Source organism: Hemitrygon akajei, chromosome 8, assembly GCF_048418815.1.
Source record: "Hemitrygon akajei chromosome 8, sHemAka1.3, whole genome shotgun sequence".
Classification (NCBI taxonomy): Eukaryota; Metazoa; Chordata; class Chondrichthyes; order Myliobatiformes; family Dasyatidae; genus Hemitrygon; species Hemitrygon akajei.
This window is the reverse complement of record NC_133131.1, coordinates 105,539,517-105,565,840: the sequence shown is the minus strand read 5'-3', so window position 1 is coordinate 105,565,840 and position 26,324 is coordinate 105,539,517. Positions and strand designations below refer to the sequence as shown.

The following is a 26,324-nucleotide window of genomic DNA, read 5'->3' as shown; positions in this document are numbered from 1 at the left end:
GGGAAGAGATTGCTGAGCCTCTGGCTAGGATCTTTATGTCCTCGTTGTCCACCGGAATGGTACCGGAGGATTGGAGGGAGGCAAATGTTGTCCCCTTGTTCAAAAAAGGCAGTAGGGATAGTCTGGGTAATTATAGACCAGTGAGCCTGACATCCGTGGTGGGAAAGCTGTTGGAAAAGATTCTTAGAGATAGGATCTATGGGCATTTAGAGAATCGTGGTCTGATCAGGGACAGTCAGCATGGCTTTGTGAAGGGCAGATCCTGTCTAACAAGCCTTATAAAGTTCTTTGAGGAGGTGACCAGGCATATAGATTAGGGTAGTGCAGTGCATATGATCTGCATGGATTTTAGTAAGGCATTTGACAAGGTTCCACATGGTAGGCTTATTCAGAAAGTCAGAAGGCATGGGATCCAGGGAAGTTTGGCCAGGTGGATTCAGAATTGGCTTGCCTGCAGAAGGCAGAGGGTCGTGGTGGAGGGAATACATTCAGATTGGAGGGTTGTGACTGGTGGTGTCCCACAAGGATCTGTTCTGGGACTTCTACTTTTTGTGATTTTTATTAACGACCTGGATGTGGGGGTAGAAGGGTGGGTTGGCAAGTTTGCAGACGACACAAAGGTTGGTGGTGTTGTAGATAGTGTAGAGGATTGTCGAAGATTGCAGAGAGACATTGATAGGATGCAGAAGTGGGCTGAGAAGTGGCAGATGGAGTTCAACCCGAAGAAGTGTGAGGTGGTACACTTTGGAAGGACAAACTCCAAGGCAGAATACAAAGTAAATGGCAGGATACTTGGTAGTGTGGAGGAGCAGAGGGATCTGGGGGTACATGTCCACAGATCCCTGAAAGTTGCCTCACAGGTAGATAGGGTAGTGAAGAAAGCTTATGGGGTGTTAGCTTTCATAAGACGAGGGATAGAGTTTAAGAGTCATGATGTAATGATGCAGCTCTACAAAACTCCGGTTAGGCCCCACTTGGAGTACTGTGTCCATTTCTGGTCGCCTCACTATAGGAAGGATGTGGAAGCATTGGAAAGGGTACAAAGGAGATTTACCAGGATGCTGCCTGGTTTAGAGAGTATGGATTATGATCAGAGATTAAGGGAGGTAGGGCTTTACTCTTAGGAGAGGAGGAGGATGAGAGGAGACATGATAGAGGTGTACAAGATATTAAGAGGAATAGATAGAGTGGATAGCCAGCGCCTCTTCCCCAGGGCACCACTGCTCAGTACAAGAGGACATGGCTTTAAGGTAAGGGGAGGGAAGTTCAAGGGGGTTATTAGAGGAAGGTTTTTTACTCAGAGAGTGGTTGGTGCGTGGAATGCACTGCCTGAGTCAGTGGTGGAGGCAGATACACTGGTGAAGTTTAAGAGACTACTAGATGGGTATATGGAGGAATTCAAAGTGGGGGTTATATGGGAGGCAGGGTTTGAGGGTTGGCACAACATTGTGGGCTGAAGGGCCTGTAATGTGCTGTACTGTTCTATGTTCTATTTTTTATGTTCTATAACAAATACATAAAGAAGGTGAAATAAACATGATCAAAATCATGTATAGTATTAATCTGATATAGAATGTATAATAAGGAAAAAGATAACTAATACTCCTCTTATCAATTCATGAAGAGAAAAAAGACTTCATGAAATTTTTATGTGAAAAAAAACCACTATTCTAATACAAGCAAAAACAAAAAGTAAAAAAAGACAGGGCAGTCCATCCTGAGAGTAAAACCAAGAAAAGAAAGACTTTCTGATCAAATCCAAAACTTCGAAAAAATAACTGGAAGAGAGTCATTACAAAAATCAATAAATCAAATCATATGAAAATATTGAATAAAAGGTTGCCAGATTTCTTCAAATTTAAAAGTTGTATCAAATGTCCGACTTCTTATTTTCTCTAAATTTAAACAGGACATGATGGTGGAAAGCCAATAAAAAACAGTAGGTGTATTAGGATCCTTCCAAAGGCTCTCCCAGCCAGTAAAGTTGAAAAGGCTATCATTCGCTGAGCGGAAACAGGAATATATCCTGCTTCCGATGGAATAATCCCAAAAATCACTGTAAGTAAATTTGGTTGTAAGTCCAGATCCAAAACTTTTGATAAAGTTTTAAAGACATCTTTCCAAAAATTATCCACTTTTTTGAGTTAAATAATTTTATTCTTTCTAGTAAAATCCAACTTAACTATTTTTTTAAACCATCAATTTTAGATCAGGCCTTTTTAATTTGGAAAACCAAAGGAATAATAACTTTTTCAGATTTGTTTATAGGGGATTGTTTAATGTCTTTTACTCAGTTAGCAGATAAATATGATTTATCTAATGCACACTTTTTTAAAGATATTTACAAATTAGGAATTTTTTAACATATTTTCCTTCCAAATTACCCCTTTGCTTATCCACCTAACATGATAGATACCCTTTTTCAGGATAAACCACTTCAAAAAGGATTGATAGCTACAATTTATAAATGGTTATTGAATTCATGAATGATATCTAACGATAAAATTAAAGGTGTGTGGGAATTGGAATTTCAAGAGTTATTTTCAGATAATCAATGGAGTAAAATTTTTCATTTGGTAATTACTTCATCTATTTGTGCTAGTCATTCCTTGATACAGTTCAAGGTAGTGCATCGGTCACATATGTCAAAGGATAAATTAGCCCGTATTTTTCCTAATATCAATCCTATTTGCTCTTGATGTAATATTGAGGTGGCCACTTTAATTCATATGTTTTGGTCTTGCATAAAGGTGGATAATTTTTGGAAAGATGTCTTTAAAACTTTATCAAGAGTTTTCCAAACCTATGAATGTTTTGAAAATACCCAAGTTATTAAAATCATTTACAACAAAAAATAATAAACAATTAATATAATTAAAGCAGTTAAAGTACTTAAAAACAATTGTATTAATTAAAACTATTGAAAATAGTTTATAACCACTACAATACACATTATTTCTCTTGTACCTAAGTCTCTCAAACTAATCTCCTCAATTAGAATCAATGGCAAAGGACAGCTTGGCATTTAGGTAGAACACATGGGTCGCTCAACCAGATACTCCAGTGTAGGTGACAGGGAATGCCCATCAAGTCACATTGTCTCACACTGGATTCCTTGAGGCATCTGATGTGGGGTTGAACAAGCTTGGCGCATATGTGTTTTGAATGTGCAAGAAGGCCACATCACCTCAAGTTCTTATAGGAAAGTGCCAACAGTTACTGTCAGAAGTTCCCGTACTTTTAGATTGCTGTATTTTATTGGAGTTCTTTTTGCATAAGGTAATATCAAATGCAAACCAAAGAAACATCATCACTGAGAATAATCATACCTGCAGTTTATTTTCTGTGAATCTGATTCCTGACGGGGTGAACAGCCATCAGATTTCCACTCCTTGATATCATCCCAGTACAAACACTGAGTCCACTGGATACTCAGAGTGTAACTTACATTGTTGGCAAGATAGTTATTTTTGGGCTTTCTATTGTAATTTGCATCTAAGAGGCCAAGATAATATGTCCCAGTACCTGGCGTGAATAGTAATGAAAAACAGATTATCAAATTTAACTGATAATAGAGGCCTTTACTTCTAAGTTTTGTGACTATGTTATTTTATTCAATATTCTGTCTTGCATAGAATGTGGTAAAATGAGCTAAAATACACAAATCAGAGATTCTGCTCAGCAGAACCAGACCTCTTTGTGATACATGTGTATTTAACTTAAATATCTCACTGCTATGGTCACATTGGTACCCATGTATACTTATTGCATCAATCACTCCTTTACTGGTGTGCTGCACCAACTTGCAGCTTACTTAGACCACTGATTTCAATGTCACTATGTACTTCAAAATGTTACAAACCTTTGGGCAAGAATCTAATAAAATAAAAACATTAAATATTGTTTGTTAAACGAACATTTGCCAAAATTTTCAATAATGCAGAAATATGTTTATTTCATTCTGTTCTCTTTTAGAAGATATAAAGTTCCTCTTTTTAAGTGCTTGCTCAGGATGGGAATGACTCCCTTCCAGTCCAGTTCTGTGTGTTCCTAGATGATTAATGAACTAATGTGGTCCCACAGACTCTATCACAGATGAAGTAGGAGGTGCTTGATGGAGTCAGAGTCATAGAGCAATAAAGCATGGACTCAGCCCTTATCTCAATGAGTCCATGTAGTCCGTGGTATCTACTCAGAAAGTCTCTTTTTCCAGAGTGTACTCCTCTAAGCAATGCCCCAACACCCCTCCCCCACCCTCAGGTAACTAAACAAGTGCATCTTTAATTATCTTTAATTATACTATTCTACCTGCCTCTGGCTGCTCATTTCATATACTCGTCACCATCTGCATGAAAATATTGGCCCTCAGATCCCTTTTAACTTTTTACCCTCTCACCCTAACTCTATTCCCCCTAATTTTGGTCTCCCACCTCCCATTACCATCCACCTTATTTCTGCCTCTCATAATTTTAAACATTTCTATAAGGTTGCTCCTCATTCTCCTATGTTCAATGAAGTGAAAACCTAGCCTGGCTAACCTTTCCCTATAACTTACCCTCTAGTCCAAGCAACATCCTCAAAATCATTTCTGCAATTTTTCCATTTTAACCACATTTTTCCCCTAACAGGGCCACCAAAACTGTACACAAGTGCAACCTTGCCAATGACTTGTACAACTGCAACATAATGCTCCAATTCCAATACTCAGTGCTCTGATTGATAAAGACCAACATGCGAAACGCCCTTTCTTCACCATCCTGGCTACCTGTGATGTCACTTTCAACAAAAAATGCATTTGTTCTCCAAAGTTCCTCTGTTCTATTACACTTCCCAGTGTCCTAACATTCATTGTACAAGTCCTACACTGGTTTGCTATGGTAAGTGCAAGGTCCCCTGGTTTCCAGGCTTCTGTAGGACTGTAGAAAAGAACTCAAGTTCTGAGAACTTTCACAGATGCCCCATTCATTGACTTGCGTTGATTGCAAGATGAAGTGGAATTGATAACATCCTTGAAGCTTCTCCCTTCTAGAAATACACTTTGGAATAATGTGTCAGTTTCAGGAGTCTGCTGTCAGGCCTCCAAATTATGTAGTATGCCTGCATAGCTGGCTGAGTATAATTAGAACACCGATGGTGGAGGTGTTGGCTGAGTGGAGGATACAGATGGTCTCTTTATCCTGATGATAAACTTGGAGGATTCCATGCAAACACTGTTGCTGGCATCCTTCTGGTGATTTGAGTCCCTTTCCCTGAAAGTTACAGATACCAGTCAACCATGAAATTAATGCTGGAAAGGACATCCATGGCTTTGACATCTATTAAAAGGCAGAGCCAAGTTCAACATAATGAGTACTGTGTATGTTTGCAAGCATTCAGTGCCAAAACATACATGATAATAACTTACAAGTTATCCAGCAGCTCTTTTGTAGCAATACCACCAAAGTAAACTTTATAAATCTCACTCCAAACAGTGAACAAGATAAAATCTCTCCTTCTGGATTGCCAAGATAATTCCTGTCTAAATTAAGCATACTTTATTATTTGGTTGAGTTGAAGAAAAGGAGCTAAGATGACATGAAAGTTATTATATAGATCTCATACATTTCATTTTAAATTCCTGACTACCTACATCCCTTTAGCTTGATTTAAATTCTTAAAATATCAAACATTAAAGTATAAAAATTTAAGAATGAGTGACAAACCCAAGAGTGATGTTGCAGGAATAAACAATTGGATTGCATCTCCATTCCAGTGGTGGACTTGTTTTAAGTTATATTTACTTGGAGTTGGCTCTTTATTTGATCTGGAGAAACATATAAAGTATTAGCTTCAAAAATAAAAGTAAAATAGTAACTTGTATGAAGATTAACCGCTGACAACCACCACTATAATCTACCCTGCATTAAGAGAAAATGACAGCAGCCACATGAAAACGGCTTCACCTCCAAGTTTTTTTAAAGCCATAAGCCAAGCTGATTTACTCATAAATCACTGTTTCTTTACTGTCCCTGGGCAACCATTCTGAAAGTTTACAACAAGAAACACTGCTGAACATCTTCAGCAGCAAATTCAACTCCCAAGAGTATGGGGATGCCTATATACAAAGGTGTAAACTGTTTCATACCTCACTAGAAGCATGACAGGAAACACCTCCTGGTTAAGCCTGATGAAATTCACTCTAATCTCCAAAGCCTGCTGTAGGTTGGCTGGTGTCACTGGCAAGATATGAACATTCATATGGGTTCGATGGAGGACATGTACATTGAACTGTTCCTGGTACAAAACAGGAAAGAAGTCAGCAGTTTTATCTGAAACAGCAGATTGCTTTGAGAAATGGTCCAACAGGCATACTGATAGCCAATTGCACATATATTCAATAAAATTGAATCACTGTTGCTCCAACTTCAATTAATCTTCCTTTACTATTTGTAAGGAACAAACAGAAGATATCACTTTCAAAATCAAAGTCAAGTTTATTGTCATGAGTACAAGTACATGTTAGCACAAACGCAACGAAAAACTTACCTGCAGCAGCATCACAGGTACATGGCATTGCATAAGCAGCATTTACAAAAAACACAATTTGTACATAATATTTACAAGAACAAACACAATTAGAACAAGATATATATATTTTAGTGCAAAGGTAGTTCAATCCACGACCCACGCTAATTAACTGATCTTGGATGTATCATGATATATATATCCAATGGAGCAGTGCGGTGGTATGCTGGCTAATGTAACATAATTCTGCCACTGTCCACGAGGAGTTTGTATGTTCTCCCTGTGACCATGCGTGCTTCCTCCAGGTGCTCCATTTTCCTCCCACATCCCAGAGACAGGTTAATTGGGCGTAAGTGGATAGTGCGGTCTCATTGGGTCAAAAGGGGTTGTCACTGTGCTGTATCTCAAAATAAAGTCAAACAAATAAATAATTGGTTTAATGTTTTTGAGTTAAGATTTCATGTGATTGTTGATATCCCATTCGGCACCAATTTCATTTGGGATATAAGCAATCCCATGGGAGATCACTGGTGATTAAAAAGTGATTAAAAAACAGGACTTCTAACCTCTTGTAGAGTTTATTCATGGTTATTCCACCCAATTCAAGCTTCAGGCTATGTGTGAACTTGTAAGTTCAAACAAGGCAACACCTAAACAAGTGATAATATTGGCAAGAAATAAAAACTGTCCTCAATTAATTTCTCTGGTCTATTGACTGAAGAGCTCTCAGCATTTCACTGCAGCCAACAGATTGGAAAGTCGAAAATTACAAGGCATTTATCCAGTAAGAAGTTCAGCTTTGTTTGACAAAACAGTAACATTGAAATTATTGAGGGTTAATTAATTTACTGAGTGAAAGGAAAGTCATTACAGATAATGGCTTACATGGTAAAACAGACTCCCACTGTTCAAGCTCTCAAGGCATCTGGTAACTGGACTGTGCATCAGAGAAGACGATGGAGGCAGAACATTAACAATATTTAAGAGATATCAGGATACTATCTGAGTGAACAATATACCGGGGGATATGGAATTAATGCAGGAAAGTGGGATTAATATAGAAAGACGTGTTGGTTGGTAAAAGCATGATGGGCCGAAGGGCCTGTTTTTATGCTGTACAACTTTGTAAATCTAAGTTTAAAATGGCAGTTTACTTATTGTACCAGAAAGTTGCCATACACTTGATGTACCACTTCATTTCCAAAGTCAAGAGTTTTCAGGAGAGGACTGAAACAAAATAACCAAAAATATAATAGAAGAGGCAAGAATAAAAGTGTTAAAATATTGAATACTCAGAAATCTGACAAGGATTTCTAAGTCAGCGATTTAGAAACCTAAATTGGTCGTACACTGATGTTGGATCTAAATCCTGGAACTCCTTACCCACCATCCCTATGGGTATACGTTACCTTCACCTCGAGGACTGCAGTGGTTCAAGAAAGAAATTGACCATAACCTTCTCAAGGGTAATTATGTATCTGGGAAATGGACTTGCTAGCAGTTCTCAGATCCTAAAGGTGATTATTAAAAAAAGATTGAAGGAAGCAAGTTCTTCCAGGGTTTACCAGTTGGAAAGCACTGGAATTTCAAACCACACATTGTCAAAGATGTGAATTTGGTACTTATCGTCACATGTACTGAGATGCAGAGAAGAAGTCTGTTTTGCATGCCATCCAGACAGATCACACCATACAGGTAATACAAAGGAAACAAATACAATAGCAGAATATAGTGTTACCGAGAAAGCACAGCTGAGGTAGACAAATAAAGGGCAAGGCCTACGATTAAGTAAGCTGAGCGATCAAGAGTTCAACTGTATCATACAAGAGGACCATTTAAGAGTCTTATATTTCTAACATTACTTGACCTCAATGTGATAAAACTTACATTTGAGTCCTTCCTTTCAAATTCAATTAGAACAGGTGTTCTGAGGCCTTTAACTTCAACTTTTCTTCTGTTAGTGCAATTATACAGCGTGAGGTCAGCGACATCACCATTAATCTACAAGAAAAAGAATAACAACACCTACTCAACAAAATGGATAAGCAGCTTTAATTAATTGCATTCATTTACATATTAATTTATGAAGTATGTTATGTGAACTTGGAGCTATTCATAATTAAATTCTGTGATAAACAGGGTAGTGAATGCCTTCTTCTCGTTACAACTCCATATATAATTTAGTTGACCCAGTGGACAATGCTTTATAGATAAAGTCCACAAATTATGTGAATAAAGGAAAAGATTTTACTGATATAGAAAAAAAGAAATTGTGGCTATATTCAGGGAGAACAAGCACACTATCCTTACTGAACTCGGTATGATGGTAAATACAATCTTCTGTTACCATCACATGGTAAGCTTATTCAGAAAGTCAGAAGGCATGGGATCCAGGGAAGTTTGGCCAGGTGGATTCAGAATTGACTTGCCTGCAGAAGGCAGAGGGTTGTGGTGGAGGGAGTACATTCAGATTGGAGCGTTGTGACCGGTGGTGTCCCACAAGGATCTGTTCTGGGACCTCTACTTTTTGTGATTTTTATTAACGACCTGGATATGGGGGTAGAAGGGTGGGTTGGCAAGTTTGCAGACGACACAAAGGTTGGTAGTGTTGTAGATAGTGTAGAGGATTGTCGAAGATTGCAGAGAAACATTGATAGGATGCAGAAGTGGGCTGAGAAGTGGCAGATGGAGTTCAACCCAGAGAAGTGTGAGGTGGTACGCTTTGGAAGGACAAACTCCAAGGCAGAGTACAAAGTAAATGGCAGGATACTTGGTAGTGTGGAGGAGCAGAGGGATCTGGGGGTACATGTCCACAGATCCCTGAAAGTTGCCTCACAGGTAGATAGGGTAGTTAAGAAAGCTTATGGGGTGTTAGCTTTCATAAGTCAAGGGAAAGAGTTTAAGAGTCGCGATGTAATGATGCAGCTGTATAAAACTCTAGTTAGGCCACACTTAGAGTACTGTGTCCAGTTCTGGTCGCCTCACTATAGGAAGGATGTGGAAGCATTGGAAAGGGTACAGAGGAGATTTACCAGGATGCTGCCTGGATTAGAGTATGGATTATGATCAGAGATTAAGGGAGCTAGGGCTTTACTCTTTGGAGAGAAGGAGGATGAGGGGAGACATGATAGAGGTGTACAAGATATTAAGAGGAATAGACAGAGTGAACAGCCAGCGCCTCTTCCCCAGGGCACCACTGCTCAGTACAAGAGGACATGGCTTTAAGGTAAGGGGAGGGAAGTTCAAGGGGGATATCAGAGGAAGGTTTTTCACTCAGAGAGTGGTTGGTGCGTGGAATGCACTGCCTGAGTCAGTGGTGGAGGCAGATACACTAGTGAAGTTTAAGAGACTACTAGACAGGTATATGGAGGAAATTAAGGTGGGGGGTTATATGGGAGGCAGGGTTTGAGGGTCAGCATAACATTGTGGGCCGAAGGGCCTGTAATGTGCTGTACTATTCTATGTTCTATCAAAGCTATTTTCTTCTGAAAAAGTACAAAATGTTAGTGATGTTTAACAAAGTACTTTATTTATTGCAAAGCATTCCATTAACTATTCTTAATATCTTGGAAAATATATCCAAGTTATTAAAATGCAATTTGTAACATCTTTTCTCTTAATTTAGCCCTCATACCCTTAAAAGCTTTCTAATGAGGTCAAATTAAGTTTCTGTTAAGTCAAAGTGATCACTTTATCCTTCCTCAGTGGTGACGCAGAACATCTGAGAGTTCATCATGACTGGTTCATCCAAGATTTTGTACAGCTGCATTGTCTGAAACAACTTCTCATGAATCTTATCAATATTCAAAATTTAACCTTTATAAAAGTACACAACACTCACGCACCAAAGTACCTCTGTTGCTGACTAACCTCCATTGGAGATTTTCCCCAGATGTATGGATTTTTTTTGAAGCTGATCAAGTGGCTGATGATACAACTATTACTTTCACCAGTTCCTGCAGTAATCTTTTTATCCAAAGAGTCAGGAAGGAAAAATTTGGCAGAATGCGTGCTTTGCACTGTGTTCAGAAAACCATGATTTTGATAAGTCTGGAGCTCCATTAAATTGGTGTTCACATAAAACTGTGATTGATTGCTGATTTGCACATATTGCTGAAAGAGATGAATTTTAAGAGACATTCTTTCATTCTAGAGTTGAATTATTTTGTTTAGTTTAAAATACAGTACATACAAGCTTTGCTAGAAACTTTGCAAAAAATGACAGCTGCTTTATAATTATTTCAGTTGCCTAGAAAATGTATGTGCAAAGATCCCAGCCAACAACCCAGTTTCAGTGGTGCTGGGAATCTCTACCTCAACAAGAGATATTAGGATAATGGGAAATAACATTTATTTGTTTGGAAGTGTAGCCTAAAACCTGGGACAATTGAATTTGACCTTTTGACAGCTATCCAGCGATGTTGGAAACTGGCTTTAGTTGTTAATCTAAAACATACATATAATTACAGTTTTTAACCAATATATTTTTTAAGAGGTAACTCCATCTCTACTGTGTCTACTGGTGCCATGCTTCCAGGTGTTTGATCTCGATTCTCCATGTGTACAAGACACGGAGTCACTGGGCACAAAATGAGACAAAAATAACATTGATGTGGAAATTAACACAGCTTGCAAGGCACATGCCTTAACAGAAGTATTTCCAAGTCAAGTGATGGACATTTCCTCTTGGTGGAATTTTCATAGTCTTCCCTCCACTCAACTGAGTCTGCTGATTACCGACTTCAACCCTGATCATAGCATCCAAAATGCTGTTGCCCATTCCCGATTCCACCTTTTACCCCAGTCCAGTGCTCCACATGGCAGTTCTTTGCTCTTCACCCATCTTCTCCTCCAGTTTTCTGTAGATCACCCCCAATCAAAATGTTCTTTGGTATACTCCCTTTGTTGCCGGCCCATTTTGGCTTTATTCCATTATTTATTATTCCTGGATTCATTTAATTTAATTCAAAAGAATTAAATATAACAAGCAAGCCTATATTAAACAGAAGAATAATATAGCAAAATACAATGGAATAAAATAGCTACATAAATAGTTTATTTGAAAGGCAAACACGAGGAAATCTGCAGATACTGCAAATTCAAGCAACACACACAAAGTGCTGGTGGAACACAGCAGGCCAGGCAGCATCTATAGGAAGAAGCGCTGTCGACCTTTTGGGCCGAGACCCTTCATCAGGACGTTGAAACGTCGACAGCGCTTCTCCCTATAGATGCTGCCTGGCCTGCTGCGTTCCACCAGCATTTTGTATGTGTTGCATAAATAGTTTATGAATGGAGCAGTAACGAATATTTAGTGCTAGTTTTTAAAAGTGAGTAGGGCCTGTCAGAACTTTTTGTAAAGACTGAGATCACATACGCAGTCCTTTGTGGAGTTTAAGCGCCAGATTTAAAAAGCAAGCTAGGCCTGTCAGAACTTTCTGAGGAGATTTCGGTTGCTTGGGTTAATAGGCACTTGTTAAGAGTCAATATAAAGAAGCTAGGTTCAAGTGTAGCAGCCATTGTGGAGTGGTCATTGTCAGAGTGCTGTTGTATTCCATGTCCTATGTTCCTGCAACAGATATAGCTGCAATACTTCATAAAGGCCTTTGTGGGGGTGTGTGGAGGGCAACTAGAATAACCATGCATTCATTTGTCACTATAAGAAATAACAAGGTATGTGTTATCATGAAAATACCTTATAGAGTGTGAATTATTTCATAAATTTTGTAAGATCAGATAATTAGTAGGAGCGCAGGGAAACATATTCAGGAATACTTTTGTAGCAACTTTTAATATTCCTGCTTAAAAAATAAAGTTTGTAGAATATATAGAATTATAGAAGATTAGGTCATAGAAAAATGCCAGTAGTCATTTCTTACCAATAAAAGCTCAGTTGTCACTTCCAGACCATTAAATAATAGGTTCCTTGAATTTATTGTGCCGTTGTCAGACACTCCCATTACATCAGCAACCAGATAGACTATTTTCTTCACTAATTCTCCATGCAGTCTGAATGCCCCAGATTCTTTAAAAAGTTTAATCATCTCTTTAACTTTTTTTGTTATAGTCAGAGCACTTTCTGAAGTGACCTATCATGAGTAAATCAAACAGAAACACATTTAACTAAAGAGCAAATAGTTCCCACATCATATTTGACAGCAGATTAAGATAATATCACTTGTATTACGCATGGGGCGGTCAATGCTTTTATTTGGTGATAAATAACTTTTGACTATTTTATAAATAATTGATGATGCAAAGGAATAATATTTAATAGACAAACTGTGCACCAGAACCATGCAATGCATAGCAGTTTACTCTGATTAAGATTCCAGTCAGACTGTTCATGGTAACTTATTTTTTATTTTTTACTCTTTCTACTTTTTTTCTAATATTTATGTCTGTGCACTTGTAACACTACTGTGACACTGTAATTTCCTTTAGGATCAATAAAGTATCTATATATCTATCTATCATTAATAGTTACCACAGGGCACAGTAAGCATTAACTGCAAAATAAGCATTTACAAGACAGCTTTCTCAGATGATAAACGCTATCATTGGATCTGGTCTGTGATTGAACCAAATTATAGGTTTAGACCCTGCAGCAAGATAAGCTAATTTCAGCTCACAAAAACAAAGGATATTGGCATATTAGAAGAGGACTGGTGCTGGCTCCAACCTAGATTCTCCAGCTGCAGTGTACATTTGTCTCAGTTGACAATGGTCGATTCCATTGCTCATCAATAGTCACTAAATGAGTAGAGCTAGCAAGCATCAGGAAAAGGGTTTTCATTAAATGCTTTTGAAAACAATATTAGAAGAATCGACTGATAATATATTCTACAAATTAATCACTATAAGGAAAGCCAATTGCTACTGTAATTCAAAGCTCTCAAAGCACCACCTCAGAAAAATCAGGAGACAAGCATTTCTCTTTTGAGTAAAAAAAATAAATTCAGCTTGTTTACAGAGTTTCTTTACCTCACTGGTTATGTTAATAAGGTCTTGCAATGCAGATACTGTTCCCATCAGTTCCCTCTGTAACAAACAATAATAATCAAGCTTGTAGAAAGGTTTTTACAGAAAACCAAAACTCAATTGTTATCCATGGCAACAGCTAACAGCTAATCACTCTGTTTTTACAGGATCAAATAATTAACAGGACACAACAGTTAACTTTTTAACAGCTTAACTTTTTTTTGAAGAAAATCCTTAATTTTATTTATCTTCCAGACTTGTTTTACTCATTATAAAAACATAAGAAAAGTTATCAGAAGTAGGCATGCGGTTCCTTGTAAACACAAGAGACTCGGCAGATGCCAGAAACACATCCAAAGCATTGGAGGAACTCAGCAGGTCAGGCAGCAATCTATGGAGAGGTAATGGTGACTGTTTATTCATTTCCGTAGATGCTGAGTTCCTCCAGCACTTTGTGTGTGCTGCATGTGGTTCCTTGTGTTTGCTTTGTTGTTCATCAAGATGTTGGCTGATACTTACCCCAGCACCTTTCACCTGCACTGAACCGTATCGCCCACATTTCCCAGTTACTTAGACTGCACGTTCTTCACGCCACCAGCATCTGGCATTCTTTAACACTTCCACCAGCTACCATGTGATCCCATCACAGCCGCAACTTCCCCTCCCCACACTTTGCACTTTCTACAAGGACCATTCGAATCATGACTCTGGACTGCACATCCCTTCCAGTCCATTCTACATCACCCCCACTGTCCTAACAACATGCTTCTTTCCTCTCCTTCACTCACGCTGGCTGCTCATTATTGACACTATTCTCCCACTGAATCCCTTCACCTTACTGTTCCTATCGGCGCACTCCATCTTTTCATGCTCCACCTCCCTTTCCTATCAGTTTCCATCATCTGCAGCAATTTGTGCCTCCACCTATCACCTCCTGGCCTCTGTTGCGACACCCACACTTACGCATCCAATTGCCTAACACCCAACCTCACTGGTCTTATTATCATTTCCCACCTTTTTCTCTACATTTTCACTTCACCTCCAGTTCAAGAGCCAGGAGGCAATGTTGCAGCTCTATAAAAGCCTGGTTTACCACACTTGGAATATTATGCTCAGTTCTGGTCGCCTCGTTATAACAATGATGTGGAAGCTTTAAAGAGGGTTCAGAGGAGATTTACTAAAATGCTGCCTGGTTTAGAGAGCATGACTGATGAGGAAGGGTTGAGAGAGTAGAGCTTTACTTTTTGGAGTAAAGGAGGGTGAGATGACTCGATAGAGGTGTGCATGATGATAAAAGGCATAGACTGCATGGACACCCAGAGGTTTTATTCCAGGGTGACAATAAGCTAATAAAAAGGGGCAAAATTTTAAGGTGATTGTGAGCTGAGGAGATTGTACTATGCAGTCATGTCCTATGTACGATGTTCTTTATACTTGCTGTCTCCCCCTATCTTTCTGTCCGGAAAAAGAGTCTTGACCTGAAATGTTGACTGTTCATTTCCCTTCACAGATGCTACCGGACCCGTGAGTTTCTCCAGCAGTTTGTTTTCAGCTTCAGATTTCAACACCTGCAGTCTCTTGTGTATCTCTTGAGTGCCTTTTAAATCAATCAATTTCTGTTTTAAATATATTCATTGAAGTACCTTTCACAGCCTTTTGGGCTGAGAATTCCACATTCCCTACTCACTGTGTAAAGAAATATCTCCTGTTTGCATCTACAGTCGGCCCTCCTTATCTGCGGATTCCGCATGCGCAAATTCAACCAACCGCGAATCGCGAAAACCCGAAAGTGCTCTTCCAGCACTTGTTGTTCGAGCACGTTCAGACTTTTTTTCTTGACATTATTCCCTAAATAATGCAGTATAACAACCATTTTACATAGCATTTACATTGTATTAGGTATTATAAGTAATCTAGAGATGATTTAAAGTATACGGGAGGATGTGCATGGGTTATCATGCATCGGGATCGAAAAAATCGGAAGTTCTCTTATTAAGTAAGTCGGAACAGATACATCCAGTATTATTTAGCGTCAGTTAGTCAAACGTTTGTCTCAGTATATATTTTACCTTTCTAGCATATAAAACACTTAAGAACGTATGTTTGCGCCGGGCTCGGGAACGGAAGTTCTCAGGACTCGGGACAGATCGTTCCCTAGTGCGCTCTCCACCGTGCCGGGGTGATGTGGAGGATCAAAAACTCAAAACCCCAAAACCCAATAATTAAACCACTGCGTTGCTTAGTAATAATCGTAGCTTTCATCAGGGCAGAGCCTTTCTCACTTTATCCTTTAAAATTGTTCCGATCGTTGACCGACTGCAGCCTAAAACTTTTCCAATGACCGATGGTGTTTCACCTCTTTCTGATCGCTTTATTATTTCCACTTTATTTTCAATCGTGATCATGATTATTTTCATGAACAGAAACACTGCGCATTCAGAGCTCTGGCACCAGGTCCTGACGTCCACCGCACTGAGACAGGTTAAATAAGGTCTGGGGTTCCGCTGGGTCCTAAGGTCCACCGGATTGAAACAGGTTGAATAAGGGACTTCAGCATCCATGAATTTTGGTATCCACGGGGGGTCCCGGAACCAATCTCCCGCGGATAAGGAGGGCCGACTGTATAAATAAATTACTATCATTACCAAACATTCCAGGCCAGGAAAAGAACATCTTTTTTCAATTGTCTAGTAGTGATAAAAGTTTATATATCAATGGAAAGAAAAGAACTTGACTTTACACAGTACCTTCCAGGTTATACTTATGTTGCTCAAAATTGTCTCAAGACACTTCCAAGAGCATTATCAACTTCAGTTACAAAAGATAACATTGAAGTAGATGACCGAATGGTAATCAGATAAGGGAGGTTTTCTTAAAACTAAAAACGGGCAGAGAGTCAGAGCAGCAAATTCAAGGTATACATCTGGGGCCATGGCTGCCAATATATAACACCATAACACCATAAGGTATAGAAGCAGAACTAGGCCATTTGGCCCATCAAGTTTGTTCCACCATTTCATCATGGCTGATCCAATTTTCCACTCAACCCCAATCTCCTACTTTTTCCTGGTATCCCTTCATGCTCTGACCAATCAAGAATCTATCAACATCTGCATTAAATATACATAAAGAAATGGCCTCCACAGCTGCCTGTGGCAAAGAATTCCACAGATTCATCAATTCATGCATCTCTGGCTAAAGAAATTCCTCCTCATCTCCATTCTAAAAGGATGCCTTCTATTTTGCAGATGTGTCCTCTGGTCTTACACTCTCCCACCACAGGAAACACCCTCTCCACATCATGGGTGTCAAGATCTCTGAGGATCTAACTTCGTCCCTACAGATCGATGTAGTTATAAGACGGCAAGACAGCGGCTGTATTTCATTAGGAGTTTGAAGAGATTTGGCAGGTCAACAAATACACTCAAAAACTTCTATAGTTGTACCGTGGAGAGCATTCTAACAGGCTGCATCACTGTCTGGTGCGGAGAAGGGGTCTACTGCACAAGACTGAAAGAAGCTGCAGAGGGTTGTAAATCTAGTCAGTTCAATCCTGAGCACTAGCCTACAAAGTACTCAGGACATCTTCCGGGAGCGGTGTCTCAGAAAGGCAGCTTCCATTATTAAGGACCTCCATCACCCAGGGATGCCCTTTTCTCACAGTTTCCATCAGGTAGGAGGTACAGAAGCCTGAAGGCACACACTCAGCAATTCAGGAACAGCTTCTTCCCCTCTGCCATCTGATTCCTAAATGGACATTGAACCCTTGGACACTAACTCACTTTATTTAATATACAGTATTTCAGTTTTACTGCATGTTTTTTTAAATCTATTCAATATATGTAATTAATTTACTTGTTTATTTTATTATTTTAATTTTATTTATTTATTATTATTATGTTTTCTCTTCCATAATATGTATTGCATTGAACTTCCTCTGCTAAGTTAACAAATTTCATGTCACATGCCAGTGAAAATAAACCTGATTCTAATTCTCTGTCAAGGCCTTATATCATACAATAGGTTTCAGTTAGGTTACCCCTCATTCTTCTGAATTCTAGTCAATGCAGGCCCAGAGCCATCAAACACTCTTCATATGACAAGCCATTCAATCATGGAATCATTTCCTTGAAACTCCTTTGAACCCTCTCCAGGTTCAGCACATCTTTTCTAAGATAAGGGACCCAAAACTGCTCACATTACTCCAGGTGAGGCCTCACCAGTGCTTTATAAAGTTTCAACATTATATCCTTGATGTTATATGCTAGTCCTCTTGAAATGAATGCTAACATTGCATTTGCCTTCCTCACCACAGTCTCAACCTGCAAATGAACCTTCAGAGAATCCTGCACAAGGACTCCCAAGTCCCTTTGCACCTCAGTTTTTTGTATTTTCTCTCCATTTAGAAAATAGTCAACCCTTTCATTTCTATTACCAAATTGCATGACCATACATTTCCTGATAATGTATTCCATCTGCCATTTTTTTGTCCTTCCTAAGTCCTTCTGTAGCCTGTCTACTTCCTCAAAACTACCTGCCCCTTCCACCTATCTTCTAATTGTCTGCAAGCTTTGTAACAAAATCATCAATTCCATTATCCAAATCATTGATATATAACATAAGAAGAATTAGTTCCAACACAGACCCCTGTGGAACACCATGAGTCACTGGCAGCCAACCAGAAAAGGCTCCCTTTATTATCACTCTCTGCCTCCTGCTAATCAGCCAATGCTAGAATCTTTCCTGTAATACCATGGGCTCATAGCTTGTTAAGTAGCCTCATGTGTGGTACCTTGTCAAAGGCCTTCTGAAAATCCAAGTACACAATATCAACCAGTTCTCCTTTGTCTATCCTGCTTGTTAATGCCTCAAAGAACTCCAACAGATTTGTCAGACAAGATTTTCCCTCAAAGAAACAATGCTGCCTAAGGCCTATTTTATCATATGCCTCCAAGTACCCGGAGACCTTATCCTTATTAATCAACTCCAACATCTTCCCAACCACTGAGGTCAGACTAACAGGCCTATAGTTTTCATTCTTCTGCCTCCTTCCCTTCTTGAAAAGTGGAATGACATTTGCATTTTTCCAGTCCACCTGAACCATTTCAGAATTTAGTGATTCTTGAAAGATCATTACTAATGCCTCTACATTTTCTTCAGCCACCTCTCTCAGAACCCTGGGGTGTACACCACCTGATCCAGGTGACTTTCTTACCTTCGTACCTTTGTTCCCCTAGAAGCTTCTCTCTAGTAATGATAACTACACATGACCCGACACCTGGAACTTCCACCATACTGCTAGTGTCTTCCAGAGTGAAGACTGGTACAAAATACTTACTCAGCTCGTCTGGCATTTCCTTGCCCCCATTACTACCTCTCCAACTTTGTTTTCCAGCGGTCCGATATCCACTCTTGCCTCTCTTTCACACTTTATGTATCTCAAAAACTGTTTTGTATTTTCTTTAATATTATTGGCTAACTTACTTTTGTATTCCATTTTTACCTTCTTAATAACTCTTCTAGTTGCCATCTGTTGGCTTTTAAAAGTTCCCAATCCTCTAACTTCCCTCTAATTTTTGCTCTATTATATATCCTCTATTTGGTCTTTACATTAGCTTTTACTTCTTTTGATGACCACGTTTGTGTCATTGTCCTTGAGAATATTTCTTCCTCTTTGGGATGTATATACCCTGTGCCTTCCAGATTGCTCCCAGACATTCCAGCCATCGCTGCTCTGCCATCATCCCTGCCAGTGTTCTTTTCTAATCAATTCTGGCCATCTCCTCTCTCGTGCCTCTGTAATTCCATTTACTCCATTGCAATACTGATGCATCTGACTTTAGCTTCTCCTTCTCAAATTTCTTGGTGAAGTCAATCATATTATGAGCGCTTGCTCCAAAGGGTTCTTTTAGCTTAATCTCTCTAATCAATTCTGGTTCATTGCACAACACCCAATCCAGAAAAGCTGTCCCCTAGTGGGCTCAACCATGAACTGCTCTAAGAAGCCATCTCATAGGCACTCTACAAAATACCCCTCCTGGAATCCAGCACTAACCTGACCTTCCCAATCTACCCGCATATTGAAATTCCCCATGACTATTGTAAAATTGCCCTTTGGGCATGCATTTTCTATCTCTCATTGTAAATTGTAAACCACATCATTACTACCGTTTGGGGGCTGTATACAACTCCCATCAGGGACTTTTTACCCTTGCAGTTCCTTAGCTCTATCCACAAAGATTCAACACCTTCCAACCCTATGTCTCCCCTTTCTGATGATTTGATTTCATTTTTTTTTACCAACAGAACAACACTACCCCTCAGCCTTCCTGCCTGTCCTTTCAATACAATGTGTATTCTTGGGCATTAAGTTCCCACCTATAATCTTCTTTCAGCCATGATTCAGTGATGCCTACAACATCATACCTGCCAATCTGCAGCTGTGCTACATCTATATTATTTCGTATATTGCTTGCATTCAAATCTAACACCTTCAGTCCTGTATTCACCCTTTTCGATTTTGTCTGCCTTTTACATTGCAACTCATCCTGTTGACTGCAATTTTGCCTGATCAACAGTATCTTTGCCTCTGTTTGTAAACCAGCTACCTCATCTTCAGCACTAACATCCACCTTTTCTGTAACACTTGCATTCAAATATACAGAACAATCAAAATCAGTGTTGTACCAGAATCTAAGTCTAGAAGAGATGACAGAAATGGAGAAATATGAGCTTACTGCAGAACTGAGAAAATAAAGATAAAAATTATAGAATCCAAATTGTTGCTCTTTCAGAAGTTACTGTAAATCAGCAGGTGAAGAGATGAAGGGTAAAATTTAGACATTCGCAGAGTTTTAGTTTACGAATGGAGAATACAGATAGTCTGTACAATGATAAATGTACAATGTTCAGGGGATACTTGCATAGATTTCTGCATAGGTACATTCCAATGAGACAGGGAAGTTATGGTAGAGTACAGGAACCATGGTGTACAAAGGCTGTAATAAATCTAGTCAAGAAGAAAAGAAAAGCTTACAAAAGGTTCAGAGAGCTAGGTAATGTTAAAGATCTAGAGGATTATAAGGCTAACAGGAAGGAGCTTACGAAGGAAATTAGGAGAGCCAGAAGGGGCCATGAGAAGGCCTTGGCGGGCAGGATTAAGGAAACCCCAAGGCATTCTACAAGTATGTGAGGAGGAGGAGGATAAGACTTGAAGGAATAGGACCTATCAAGTGTGACAGTGGGAAAGTGTGTATGGAACCAGAGGAAATAGCAGAGGTACTTAATGAATACTTTACTTCAGTATTCACTATGGAAAAAAGATCTTGGTGATTGTAGTGATGACTTGCAGCAGACTGAAAAGCTTGAGCATGTAGATATTAAGAAAGAGGAAGTGCTGGAGCTTTTGGAAAGCATCAAGTTGGACAAATTGCCAGGACCAGATGAGATGTACCCCAGGCTACTATGGGAGGTGAGGGAAGAGATTACTGAGCCTCTGGCGATGACCTTTGCATCATCAATGGGGACGGGAGAGGTTCTGGAGGATTGGAGGGTTGCAGATATTGTTCCTTTATTCAAGAAAGGGAGTAGAGATAACCCAGGAAATTATAGACCAGTGAGCCTTACCTCAGTGGTTGGTAAGATGATGGAGAAGATCCTGAGAGGCAGAATATTTTGAACATTTGGAGAGGTATAATATGATTAGGAATAGTCAGCATGGCTTTGTCAAGGGCAGGTCGTGCCTTACGAGCCTGATTGAATTTTTTGAGGATGTGATTAAACACATTGATGAAGGAAGAGCAGTAGATGTAGTGTATATGGATTTCAGCAAGGCATTTGATAACGTACCTCATGCAAGGCTTATTGAGAAAGTAAGGAGGCATGGGATCCAAGGGGACATTGCTTTGTGGATCCAGAACTGGCTTGCCCACAGAAGGCAAAGAGTGGTTGTAGACAGGTCATATTCTGCATGGAGTTCGGTGACCAGTGGTGTGCCTCAGGGATCTGTTCTGGGACCCTTACTCTTCGTGATTTTTATAAATGACCTGGATGAGGAAGTGGAGGGATGGGTTAGCAAGTTTGCTGATGACACAAAGGTTGGAGGTGTTGTGGATAGTGTGGAGGGTTGTCAGAGGTTACAGCTGGACATTGATAGGATGCAAAACTGGATGAGAAGTGGCAGATGGAGTTCAACCCAGATAAGTGTGAGGTAGTTCATTTTGGTAGGTGAAATATGATGGCATAATATAGTATTAATGGTAAGACTCTTGGCTGTGTGGAGGATCAGAGGGATCTTGGGGTCTGAGTCCAAAGGATGCTCAAAGCAGCTGCACAGGTTGACTCTGTAATTAAGAAGGCATATGTATTGGCCTTCATCAATCGTGGAATTGAATTTAGGAGCCTAGAGGTAATGTTGCAGCTATATAGGACCCTGGTCAGACCCCACTTGGAGTACTGTGCTCAGTTCTGGTTGCCTCACTACAGGAAGGATGTGGAAGCCATAGAAAGGGTGCAGAGGAGATTTACAAGGTTGTTGCCTGGATTGGGGAGCATGCCTTATGAGAATAGGTTGAGTGAACTTGGCCTTTTCTCCTTGGAGTGATGGAGGATGAGAGGTGACCTGATAGGGGGATTGATCGTGTGGATAGTCAGAGGCTTTTTCCCAGGGCTGAAATGGTTGCCACAAGAGGACACAGGTTTAAGGTGCTGGGGAGTAGGTATAGAGGAGACGTCAGGGGTAAGTTTTTTACTCAGAGTGGTGAGTGGGTGGAATGGGCTGCTGGCAATGGTGGTGGAGGTGGATACAATAGGGTCTTTTAAGAGACTTTTGGATAGGTACATGGAGCTTAGAAAAATAGAGGGGTATGGGTAAGCCTAGTAATTTCTAAGGTAGGGACATGTTCGGCACAACTTTGTGGACCGAGGGGCCTGTATTGTGCTGTAGGTTTTCTATGTTCTATGATAAAATTAAGAGAGATCAAAGGCAGCGACAAGGGATTGGGGTTGGGCAACATTAAGGATGTGTAAGTATGAAATCTCAATGAAATATTCCTCAGAGTCAAAATTATTATCACTGATATATGTCGGTAGAAATAACAGAGAGGAGACGTGATAAAGGTATACAAAAATTATGAGAAGTATAGATAGAGTAAATGGAAGCAGGCTTTTTCCACTGAGGTTGGATAGGACTACAACTAGAGGTCATGGATTAAGGGTGAAAGGTGAAGAGTTTCAGGCATACATGAGGGGAAACTTCTTCACTCAGAGGGCCGTGAGAGTATGGAATGATCTGCCAGCAGAAGTGGTGCATGCAAGCTCAATTCCAATACTTAAGTGAAGTTTGAATAGGTATGGAGGGCCACTCTATGGTCCTGGTGCAGGTTGGTGGGAGTAGGCAGTTTACAGTGGATCCTGGTTGATCAAGGCAGCCACTTATTTGGGAGCGCTCTTAAAGAACCAAAGCAAATCAAACAAATCAAGAAAATAGCCAGGGTTCCCTTCATTTATTTGGGACACTATGCCCCTAAGTTAGGACATGAGGCTGTTGCTGAACAGTTCCTAACTAGCATCAGTCATCCGCTCTTGTGTGGCCATTAGATACCACACTATGCTCAGAGTGAACAGTTTTTAAAATGGCATCAGTTGTATGTGATTTTTGTCACTGATAGCTAGCAAGTAATAAACAGGCAAGAAATAAACAGTAAGTGATAAACAGTAAGGCAATTCAGAACTGTTATGCTCACTGCAGTTTCAAGCATTTAGGCTTGGAGATGCTAGAAATGGCCAGGAGTGAAAATGAAACAATTTCACTACTTTACTAAGGCAGGAATTATAGAGAATTTGAGAGTATCGACGATCATCTTGAACGTTCCAATTAAAATGAAGATTTGGAGGATGCAATTGGTGAAAGTATTGTTTGAAGGCAGTGCACTAGGGTGCTTGTGCTGATTTTGTTCATTTACAGTCAATCAAAAGAACACATCAGCGTACACCAAATTAATTCCTCTGAAATTAACTATTGGGAACTAATACAGTTTTATAGTTCCATAGTTGTTTTGGAAGTGCTCCAATTATTTTGTATTTCATTTAAATACATTTTGTTCAATTTGTTCCTCAGTTAAATTGTATTTTGTCTTTTTTATATTGATTTCAATACTTCTATGAAACTTCACTAAATTGGGGCAGCTGCTTAATTGGGCTAAAATGCACTGGTCTCATTGTATTACAGAAACCAATGCAAATAAACTGTGTGAAAGAGGAATTGCAAGATAGTGTTCATGGGTTCATAGACTGTTCAGAAATCTGATCACAGAAGGGAAGAAACTGTTCCTAAAATGTTAAATGTGGGTCTTAAGGCTCCTAGTAGCAATGAAAAAACTACATATCCCAGATGTTGACTGTCTTTAAAGATGGATGTCACCTTCGTGAGATAACTCCTTTTGAAAATGTTCCTGATAGTGGGGAGGGCTGTGCTTGTGATGGAACTGACTGAGTCTACAACCCTCCGCAGCTTCATTTGATCCTGTGCATTGGATCCTCCATATCAGGCTGTGATGTAACCAGTCAGAATGTTCTCCACTGTACATCAATAGAAATTTGATCGTCTTTGGTGTCCAATTCTCCTCAAACTCCTAAATGAAGTATAGCTGCTGGCATGCCTTCTACATGATTGCTTCAATGTAATGGGCCCAAGATAGATCCTCTGAGGATTTTGACCAGGAACTTGAAGATGCCACCATTTTCATCTCTATCCCCTCAATGGGGACTGATGTGTGTTTTCCCAACTTCTCTTTCCTGATATCCACACCCAATTCCTTGGTCTTCATGATGTTAAGTGATTGGAAACAAAGCTGTCCAGAATAAAACACATCTGCGCTTCTAGTAACATATGGCAGGATTAATACTTTGTTAATCACACTTTTTCTGGCAAACAACCATCGCAAGTAAAAGTCTGTAACTTGGAAGCAATTCGAAATGAAGTGAGGCGAGGCAGCGGAAAACACAGAAGACCCGAGGTTCAGTCAACTGAAGTGCTGTGCGGAATCAGAATGGTTGGACACAGGCAGAATCGAGGCAGCAGGGTCCAGGCCCCAGAGCGTATCAAGGTGACAGAACCCGATGACTGTACTTGATTAAAGCAAAAGCGACAGGCTAGATTGAAAATGTCAGGGTGTCAAGGCCCGAGGCAAGGGTTCAGAATCAGGTTTAATATCACCGGAATATGTTGTGAAATTTGTCGACTTTGTGGCAGCAGTTCAATGCAATACATAATAACACAGAAAAAAAACTGAATTACAGCAAATATAGGTGGAGGCAAAGTCATGATGGTGTTAAATTGTGACTCCTTCACGTTCATCTTTGGAAACTGCTTAATTTCTACTTTCAATGTCTCTCCTTTTCCCTTTCAGGTGGATGGGGTTCTGTTGGAAGACCATGACCTGGAGTTACACTCAGATTTTGGTTCTTTGCGGTGGTGGGACCCACTCCTGGGGGCTCATGACCAGCCGCTTATCAATAACCCCTAGAAGACAAGCGGGGTTCTGTTTCATGGTACTGGGGAACAGGCTGATTCTGACCGGGCGCTGCCGAACGAACGGAACATCTGGAACAGCAGATCAGCGGTCGAAGGCTGTGTACTCGACAATCTCTCTTGTTCAATTGTTCCATTTAATATCAGAGCAATGTCTACAATACACATCCTGAAATTCTTTTTCTTTGCGAACATCCAAAAAACAGAGGAATGCCCCAAAGAATGAATGGCAGTGAAATCATTAGAGCTGCAAAGCCTGCCCACGCACAAGCAGCAACAAAGGAGCAACCCTCCCCCACCTGCACCAACTTTCACAAAAAGCCATCGGCACCCTCCACCCACCAAGCATACAATAACAAAGCCCCCAATAAAGACGATGGTCTGGGGCACAACAAAAACTAATCGATCACTCAACAACGGCTCTCTCTTCCCTTAATACAGGGAAAAAGAAGTGTCTCCTTTCACAGCGAGAGGGAAGACATCATAAAACAACTCGCTGATTTACAGTGTTAAAAGTCTGGCTTTCCCCACCCCCCCCCCCCCTGAGTTCCTTGCTGAAACAGGAGTTAATTCTAACCACAACCAACCTCTCAAAGCACTTCATCACTGTAGACGCGAGCGCTACTGGACAATACACATTAAGGCAGCCCACCCTGCTCTTCTTGGGCACTGATATAATTGTGGCCCTTTTGAAGCAGGTGGGAACTTCCACTGTAGCAATGACAGATTGAACCAAACCGTTGGTTGGCACAGGCTTTCAGAGCCCTACCAGGTACTCCACTGGGGCCTGATGCCTTGCGAGGGTTCACCTTTTTGAAAGACAGTCTGACATCGGCCTCTGAGACAGAGATCACAGGGACAGGGATCTGCATAACTGTAGTTTTATTCTCCCTTTCAAAGCAAGCATTAAAGGCATTGAGCTTGTCTGGAGGTGTTAGATTTCACTGTAGGAAGTAACAGCCTGCAAACTCTGCCAGAATTGACGTACATCTGATTTTACCTCAGATATTGCCTCATTCGAAATTGTTTGTTAGCTCTTGAAATAGGCCTCCACCAGTCGTCCCTGTTTTCCTTCTCTGCACCTGGGTTGCCAGACTTGAATGCCACAGATCTAGCCCTCAGCAGACTATGAATCTACCGGTACATCTGCGGCTTTTGATTTGGGTACGTAGAGCATTTTTTCATAGATACACACTCATCCACACAGGTTTTAATGAAGTCAGTGACAACAGTGGCGTCCTCATTCATACTTGAAGATGAATCCCTGAATACAGTCCAGTCCACCGATTCAAAGCAGTCCTGTAAGTGC

General features: G+C 40.1%; 1 protein-coding gene across 1 annotated transcript in view; it reads right to left on the bottom strand.

Annotated features, from left to right (window-relative positions):
- LOC140732138 (polycystin-1-like protein 1) overlaps positions 1 to 26,324 on the bottom strand; it is a 181,529-nt gene that overhangs the window by 68,263 nt on the left and 86,942 nt on the right. Inside the window, exons 29-35 of the mRNA XM_073054354.1 lie at positions 13,489 to 13,545; positions 12,384 to 12,593; positions 10,375 to 10,617; positions 8,392 to 8,505; positions 6,125 to 6,273; positions 5,703 to 5,803; positions 3,330 to 3,525 (exon numbers count right to left, since the gene is read on the bottom strand). Coding sequence (XP_072910455.1) covers positions 3,330 to 3,525; positions 5,703 to 5,803; positions 6,125 to 6,273; positions 8,392 to 8,505; positions 10,375 to 10,617; positions 12,384 to 12,593; positions 13,489 to 13,545 — 1,070 coding nt within the window. The remainder of the gene's footprint in view (positions 1 to 3,329; positions 3,526 to 5,702; positions 5,804 to 6,124; positions 6,274 to 8,391; positions 8,506 to 10,374; positions 10,618 to 12,383; positions 12,594 to 13,488; positions 13,546 to 26,324) is intronic.